Source organism: Pelmatolapia mariae, linkage group LG3_W (assembly GCF_036321145.2).
Source record: "Pelmatolapia mariae isolate MD_Pm_ZW linkage group LG3_W, Pm_UMD_F_2, whole genome shotgun sequence".
Taxonomy (NCBI): Eukaryota; Metazoa; Chordata; class Actinopteri; order Cichliformes; family Cichlidae; genus Pelmatolapia; species Pelmatolapia mariae.
Genome location: NC_086229.1, coordinates 17,886,753 through 17,894,893, shown reverse-complemented (window position 1 = coordinate 17,894,893; position 8,141 = coordinate 17,886,753). Strand labels below are relative to the sequence as shown.

Genomic DNA, 8,141 nt, shown 5'->3' with positions numbered 1-8,141 from the left:
CTTTACAATTTTTGTAGTTCTAATAAAGTGTTACCCAAAAATCTTTATCCATAAACCTTGCATATTCATGGCCAAAGTACTGCACATTGCACTCCTTAAAATTCAAGACAAAGTGTTTTTTCTTAGCTCTGTCATGATGGCTCCTGTTATAAAGTGACTTCTGCGTGTGTATGTTCTATGTTAGTTCTAATATGAGTGACCAAGGAGGTTCGCTAACCTGTACTTGTGGTGTTGGAGCAGCTAAAGGCGAAGTGGGTGATGGATCTGGGGGAAAATATATTTAACAAGTCAAGGAGTGTTGTTAAAAAGTGCTATATTATTTTGACTTGTATTATATTTCACACAAAGTAAACAAAAGAGGAGTTAGCTGAGATTTTTATTGCCTTTTCCACTTATACTACTCCGATGCTATGATTGTGTGTGTAGTGTACAGAAACATAATGTGTAAAACGTTTGTAAGTGAGGGAGTTAAATGTGAAATAATATAACTGACTCTGCACAGCATGGTAGATGGTAAATGGCCTGTATTTGTATAGCGCTTTACACATTCAGTCATCCACCCATTCAGACACACATTCACACAGTGGTGATAGCAAGCTACTGTAACAGTCACAATGGTGTGGTGTCCCTTTAAGACACTCAGGTCGAAGGTTGATGGTGTCATCAGTTTGTGCCACTGCCCTCTCTCTCTGTGATTGTCTGGACATGTGCTTGCACGCTAGTGCATGAGGAGAGACCTTTCTTTTGTTTTTCTTTTTGTTTGCAACGTATGGGTTGTACGAACACTGCGCATTATGTTTGTTAAGCTGCAGCCGTTCAACCGGGCTTATATGGTTGGTGAAGATGAGGTTTATTAAAGGACACACTGTGGAATTCCTAATACAGTGAGTGTGCATTCTTTCAACTAGCCCTGCTAAGTGTTTTTGCCGCCTCCTCTCCACCACTAAACACAACCCAACGTTACACTACACTGTAGCCACAGCTGCCCTGGGGCGCACTGACAGAGGCGAGGCAGCAGGCATAACGTCAGCACTTTAATAATGACTCAGCACTATAATAAAAATGAGGTATTATTGAGGTATCATTATTATAAGAATTACATCAATGCCATGAACAAGAAGACTGTGGTGACTAAGTTGGATATCTGCATTAAACAATTTGTCACTTACTTTTAGATTTTTCCATGATCAAATCTGAAGACCTGAAAGAAAGAAAGATATAAAAATAAGAAGCAAAAGGTAACAGATGTCCAAGTCCACTATGTTAGGTCTATGCTAACATACTCTACAAGGAGGTACACTTTGGACAGATCATCAGTCTATTGCAGGGTAAAGTCAGCAATGCAGCAATTAATACACTCAGGTTTAATAGTGTAAGCAAAAAAAAAGAAAAAGGAAAAAATAAGCAAAGTGATATATGTCTCCAGCTAACAAACTGTTCTGTGTAATCCATGTTCTCAAACATCAGAAAATGCAAACTAGAAAACAAAACCAACCAGACAGATAAAAAATGAAATTAAAATACCAAAACATATAAAACAACATCAGTCTGGCTTCCTACCTTGTGCTGCTGCTGTGACTGCTGCAGAGAGGAGGATGCAGTGAAACTACTCAAAGAGAGCACTTGGTCTTTTATAGAGTAGCCTGCCCACTTCCACTTTCACTTTCTGTTTTATTTTTAGGATAAAGCATGTGGTTTGTAGGAAATCTACCTCCCGTGTCTTGGAAGTTGCCTCTAAATCAATGTTTTAGAAATTGGCAACTTTTTGCAGAAAAACAATAAGTGAGCAGTCTGCTGGTTTCAGAGATAAAACAATATGCAGGTCCTTCTCAAAAAAATAGCATACTGTGATAAAGTTCATTATTTCCTGTAATGTACTGATAAACATTAGACTTTCATATTTTAGATTCATTACACACAACTGAAGTAGTTCAAGCCTTTCATTGTTTTAATATTGATGATTTTGGCATACATAACTCATGAAAACCCCAAATTCCTGTCTCAAAAAATTAGCATATTTCATCCGACCAATAAAAGAAAAGTGTTTTTAATACAAAAAAAGTCAACCTTTAAATAATTATGGTCAGTTATGCACTCAATACTTGGTCGGGAATCCTTTTGCAGAAATGACTGCTTCAGTGCGGCGTGGCATGGAGGCAATCAGCCTGTGGCACTGCTGAGGTGTTATGGAGGCCCAGGATGCTTCGATAGCGGCCTTAAGCTCATCCAGAGTGTTGGGTCTTGAGTCTCTCAACTTTCTCTTCACAATATCCCACAGATTCTCTATGGGGTTCAGGTCAGGAGAGTTGGCAGGCCAATTGAGCACAGTAATACCATGGTCAGTAAACCATTTACCAGTGGTTTTGGCACTGTGAGCAGGTGCCAGGTCGTGCTGACAAATGAAATCTTCATCTCCATAAAGCTTTTCAGCAGATGGAAGCATGAAGTGCTCCAGTATCTCCTGATAGCTAGCTGCATTGACCCTGCCCTTGATAAAACACAGTGGACCAACACCAGCAGCTGACATGGCACCCCAGACCATCACTGACTGTGGGTACTTGACACTGGACTTCAGGCATTTTGGCATTTCCCTCTCCCCAGTCGTCCTCCAGACTCTGGCACCTTGATTTCCGAATGACATGCAAAAGTTGCTTTCATCCAAAAAAAGTACTTTGGACCAGTGAGCAACAGTCCAGTGCTGCTTCTCTGTAGCCCAGGTCAGGCGCTTCTGCCGCTGTTTCTGGTTCAAAAGTGGCTTGACCTGGGGAATGCGGCACCTGTAGCCCATTTCCTGCACACGCCTGTACACGGTGGCTCTGGATGTTTCTACTCCAGACTCAGTCCACTTCTTCCGCAGGTCCCCCAAGGTCTGGAATCGGTTCTTCTCCACAATCTTCCTCAGGGTCCGGTCACCTCTTCTCGTTGTGCAGCGTTTTCTGCCACACTTTTTCCTTCCCACAGACTTTCCACTGAGGTGCCTTGATACAGCACTCTGGGAACAGCCTATTCGTTCAGAAATTTCTCTCTGTGTCTTACCCTCTTGCTTGAGGGTGTCAATGATGGCCTTCTGGACAGCAGTCAGGTCGGCAGTCTTACCCATGATTGCAGTTTTGAGTAATGAACCAGGCTGGGAGTTTTTAAAAGCCTCAGGAATCTTTTGCAGGTGTTTAGAGGTAATTCGTTGATTCAGATGGTTAGGTTAATAACTCGTTTAGAGAACCTTTTCATGATATGCTAGTTTTTTGAGACAGGAATTTTGGGTTTTCATGAGTTATGTATGCCAAAATCATCAATATTAAAACAATGAAAGGCTTGAACTACTTCAGTTGTGTGTAATGAATCTAAAATATATAAAAGTCTAATGTTTATCAGTACATTACAGGAAATAATGAACTTTACCACAATATGCTAATTCTTTGAGAAGGACCTGTAAATATATGTGAACAGGCATTTTCATTTGCTGTGTTCATCAGTAATGATTAATTATAGCCTGCAAACACTTCTGAGTTTCACATTTTGAAAGATAAATACATTTGTCCATTTTATCTTTTCTAATAATTGCAAAGTCATGTAAGGGAAAAGTCAGAAGCAAAGCATCAGGTAAATTGCTTCCCAGAAATGGTTTTTTACAACAGTCATGGTTTGTCATAAGGAAAGTGAAAGTGAATGAGATTCATCTATATAAGACCGACTGTGTTTCCTTCAACAGCTTCACTTGATCTTTGCCTCTGCAGCTGCATCACAATACAGGTAAGATGTCTTTACCATGTTTGTTAGCAGGTTCAAAAAGAGCCTTAGTGATTCATACAGTTCAATTTTATTCTGTTTTATTATGTGTGGAAAGTCCAGTCTGTAACAGAGTTGTATTTTTACCTCCTTCCCTTCATTACTTTAATGTAGAAGACAATATTTGTGCAAAGTCTTTGGTTTTATGTTCAAGTTCGGAACTCATTTAGTTTAAGGTTATAATTATTCCATAATTTTTTCTTTTTGGAGGTGGGGGGTGATCAGTGAAATATTTTATGTGTTATTGATTAATATCAAATTTATTTTTACTTCTTCAGTTTTCACCATGGGAGGTAGCTCTTCTTCTCCTACACGTAAGTAACATATAGTGAAGACATTGTTCTCTGTTGCAGGACAAGGCAAGAGCTGCTTATTATATTCCCACAACAAACAATTCAGAAATATTAATTGAAACTGAAACTGTATTTTACTTCCTGTATGTTTCACTTTGTAGCACCTCCAGCTCCACCACGTCGTCCTAGTAAGTTATTTCATGAATTTAATAACACAATTTCTGCAAATTATTTGCAGATGTTTGTGCACATAACTGTCTAATATGTTTCATGTTGCTTGTGTTTTAATTTGATCTTGTAGCACCTCCACCTTCTCCTAGTAAGTTTCATTTTAGAACATTGGTTACTGTTATTCGCAGATTATTTTGAACAAAACTGTTTTCTCCTGTTTACAAATACAGTTGCATCTATTTCACTTTCTAAAATGCCTTTAATTTCATTTACAGCTTTGAAAACTCCGTGGAGACAAGTATCTTGGGGGTAAATCTACAGTTCCCAGTCTTGTGAACAAGACTGGAAACCAGCTTCTGACTGGATTTTATGCCTCACATGCTACTGCTACTGCTCAACGCTTCTATGCAGGCTTTATTAAATGGACAACTTCCAATACGCATGTTTTCCTCAGGATGAATTACTGTGGCTTCTGTAATTGTATATCTTTTTTAAAATAGCTCCATCATGAGGTCAGTATTTAGTTTGCATTGGAAATCTGATGATTCCTGACGATATGTCATTCAGAAAATGTCATCATGCTATTCTGATAATGTGCTTAAATAAATTACAGGAAATATAAAAAAAATTCAAATTAAGCAATCTTCATAGATAAACCAGCTGACATATAACAGTTTGTTATTGGTTAATTGGTTAAGTAACGCCCAAGTAAATACTGGACTAGATCATTAATGATGAAGACAGGAGGGAGGAGTCATCTACATTTCTACATTTACACTTTATATTTTATCTACATTTCAGAGACATAAATGAGGACCTTTCCACAAATGTGTTTCCATGTTATGATGTCCTCGTGTTTTTAATCTAACTGCTGCACTGACCTCTTTTTTTAATTAAATGCTCCTTTAAAAAGCAGCCCCACAGAGGTATTAGGACGATTTCATTTTAAAGTACATCTACAATATATTAAACTTGTTTTAACCCCATTTGCAGGAACCAGGAAGATCTGCAGTATGTGAAGAATTTTCAGCTTCAAAATGACCAAGTGAGACATGTCAGAGTTTTGTTCTATGGCCCAGTCGGTGCTGGGAAGTCCAGCTTCATCAATTCTGTCAGCAATGCCTTACGGAGAAGAATAACCTGTCCAGCTTTGACCAACGCAACAAACGAGGAGGAAGGAAGTTTCACCAAAAAAGTAATTTCCTTTTATTTACACTGACTTGATGTCTGGAAATGTAACAAGTGAAACTGTAACTTATGGTAAAATATTAGCCTACACACCATGTTCAATATTTAATAAGTAATTAAAACATTTGATTATGTTTAAAACAAATCGTATCTCCTCCCAAGTTGTTTGTAAACCTTTTATTGTCTTTCAGTATGAAACCCACAACATTAAGAAAGACACAGGGCAGTTTTACCCATTTGTCTTCAATGACCTGATGGGTTTGGAAGAAGGGAGTGGACGAGGAGTGAGAGTGGAAGACATCAAACTGGCCATGATGGGACATGTGAAGGAGGGTTATAAGGTACAATCATCAAACTATGAACTGTGTTTACTCTTTTAGTAAAACTCTCTAATTTTCTTCAAGTTATTTTGTGATCAAAAAAGTAAATCATATATTGATGAATTTATTCAAGTTTTTTAAAAAAAATACAGACATGCACAGTCTTTTTCATTCATGTTATTATTGAGATTCTTGTTATCGTATACAATGACTGCTTATGATTTTTGCAACATATTGCAGTTCAACCCTGCGTCTCCATTGTCCACGTCTGATTCTGGCTACAACCCTTCACCTTCTCCAGAGGACAGAGTTCATGTTCTGGTTTGTCTCTACTCTGGTAACACGACAGAAATTAACAGCTCAGTGTTACAGAAGATGAAAGCCATCAGAGAGGCAGCCAGCGACTTGGGTAAGAGGGGACTGAGTGTGTAACAGACTTACAGTGCATTTAAAGAACATCTTGGTTATTTATTCTAACACTTTACTTGTAAAAGAAAACAAATGCATGTGCATGAAAAACATGGCTGAAATTCTGCATTAGACTTGGTTGTCTTAAAACTTCTGATAACAAAAAATGTATAACTATACCTGGTTAAATATGGACACAGTCTCTGCTGAAAGACAATCAGAGTGGAACACTAGTATTGTTGTTGTTGTTGTGCAAATTGTATACATAGTAAAAATTCCTGTCAAGTTAATCATAAAACATCTCATATTGCAGGTATTCCCCAGTTAGCTGTTCTTACCAAATTTGATGAGGCCTGTCCTGAAACTGAAAAGGACCTGAAGAATACGTACAAAAGCAAGCTCGTGAAGAGAAAGGTGAATTTTGGCTGGAAAAATTTAACATTACATCGATACCTGTACTCAGATCTTACAGTAATTTATTTGTTTCTGTAAAAACTCAGATGGGAGATCTGAGCTCAAAACTGGGGATCCCGCTTAACTTCATCCTTCCTGTGAAGAACTACAGTGAAGAAACACAACTGAATGATGACATCGACACTTTGATCCTGAGCGCACTGAGAATGATGATTGACCTGGGAGAAGACTTCATTGACTCTAAATTATAAACTGACACATTCCTGACAGTTTCAGACATACACAGTGATGTAATACACTCGATGAATAATACATAATCCCAGTATAATAAGAGTCACTTTTTCCACACAGACTGATGTTAACTACCAGATAAAATAAAAATCAGGAAGTTGTTAATAAAAGCTGATATGACTGAGTGTGATTAAACTGAAAAGAAACACAAGTTTCATCTCTCTCTTTTCCTTTCTTAATATCGACTAACATCACAGAAATATATCGAAGAACATTTATAATCAAATAAAATAAAGCTGTCATTGTCTTTGCAGATAAATTTCACACATGCACTCCAGCAATGAGCTTGTGTAGCCATCACCCAACTCTGCATGTTAGAATGCAAATGTGCAGTTAAGATAAATAAATGTCTCATACATTTGCATTAAACCTTGTATGGTGTTTAGGTCTGTTGTATCCTTTTCAGTGTTTACCAAAATAAAAATGATACAATTAAAAAATATTCCTGAATAAGTTTTCTTTCATTTTCTGTGAAGAACATACAACGATCAGGCATAACATTATGACCACCTGCCAACAGCAACATCAGACGTGTGCACTGTGGTCACAGCAGCATCTAATCCATCTGTCAGGAGTTTTCCTGTTATGCAACTCAGGTCAGAATAAAACGCTCAGACAGGTTTACGTGTACACGGTCGAGACTCAGGGAGACTCGCCCCTGCAGCATAAAGAAGTAGTCTTTTATTGAAAGCACATACAGGAAGTGATACAGGAAGAGATAAAATAGCTGCTGCGTGCAGACGCCCTGTGGAGTACAGAGTGTAACTTCCCCATTTAGGAGTCTGCACAAAGTGTGACTTACTGAAAGAGCAAACATAAACATAAAGAGCAAAAGATAAAGTAATAAAATAAAAATAATTATAAAAATCCCCAAAATCCCCAAATCCTGAAATCTTTTGACACTCCCACCTGTTGTTTGATCTTTCCTTCTATATATGTACATAGCAACCACTAACAGTGCATCAGTCTATGGCCACTTGTAGACATTTTTAGCCAAGACATCATAAAATAGTGGGTTTTGTGAGTATGTTATATCCAAGTGTCTATCTCATTACCATCTTCATCAGTTTGTGATAGGGTGATGTAAGCATGAATTGAAGCAGTTACCATTTTTGATACCATGTTCTTCAGACAATGTATGACACATGAAGTGAAAAGACACAACAACAGCAGAAGAACACCAACAAAAACAAGTCCTTCAATCAGCAGGGACTTCCAAGAGCTGCTTAAAAGCCACGTAAGCCAGTCTTCTGTGTTTGTGGTATAGTCT

At 37.9% G+C, this 8,141-nt stretch overlaps 1 protein-coding gene across 1 annotated transcript; it reads left to right on the top strand.

Moving 5' to 3' along the window:
• Window positions 1-703: 703 nt before the first annotated feature.
• Window positions 704-6,908, top strand: LOC134616192 (interferon-induced protein 44-like). Its single transcript, XM_063460925.1, has 11 exons — window positions 704-884; window positions 3,710-3,750; window positions 4,065-4,100; window positions 4,241-4,267; window positions 4,381-4,398; window positions 4,526-4,559; window positions 5,244-5,445; window positions 5,630-5,779; window positions 5,999-6,167; window positions 6,480-6,580; window positions 6,667-6,908. Exons 3-11 carry the CDS (start codon window positions 4,073-4,075, stop codon window positions 6,829-6,831), a joined length of 894 nt encoding a protein of 297 aa, XP_063316995.1. The 5' UTR covers window positions 704-884; window positions 3,710-3,750; window positions 4,065-4,072; the 3' UTR covers window positions 6,832-6,908.
• The last annotated feature ends 1,233 nt before the right edge of the window (window positions 6,909-8,141 follow it).

Bases quoted from the DNA above. Each gene is read 5' to 3' on its own strand.
- LOC134616192 (XM_063460925.1), top strand. From the start codon at position 4,073: ATGGGAGGTAGCTCTTCTTCTCCTACAC. The intron at 5,446-5,629 runs GTAATTTCCTTT...ATTGTCTTTCAG, and splicing joins AAGGAAGTTTCACCAAAAAA to TATGAAACCCACAACATTAA. The intron at 6,168-6,479 runs GTAAGAGGGGAC...CTCATATTGCAG, and splicing joins AGAGGCAGCCAGCGACTTGG to GTATTCCCCAGTTAGCTGTT.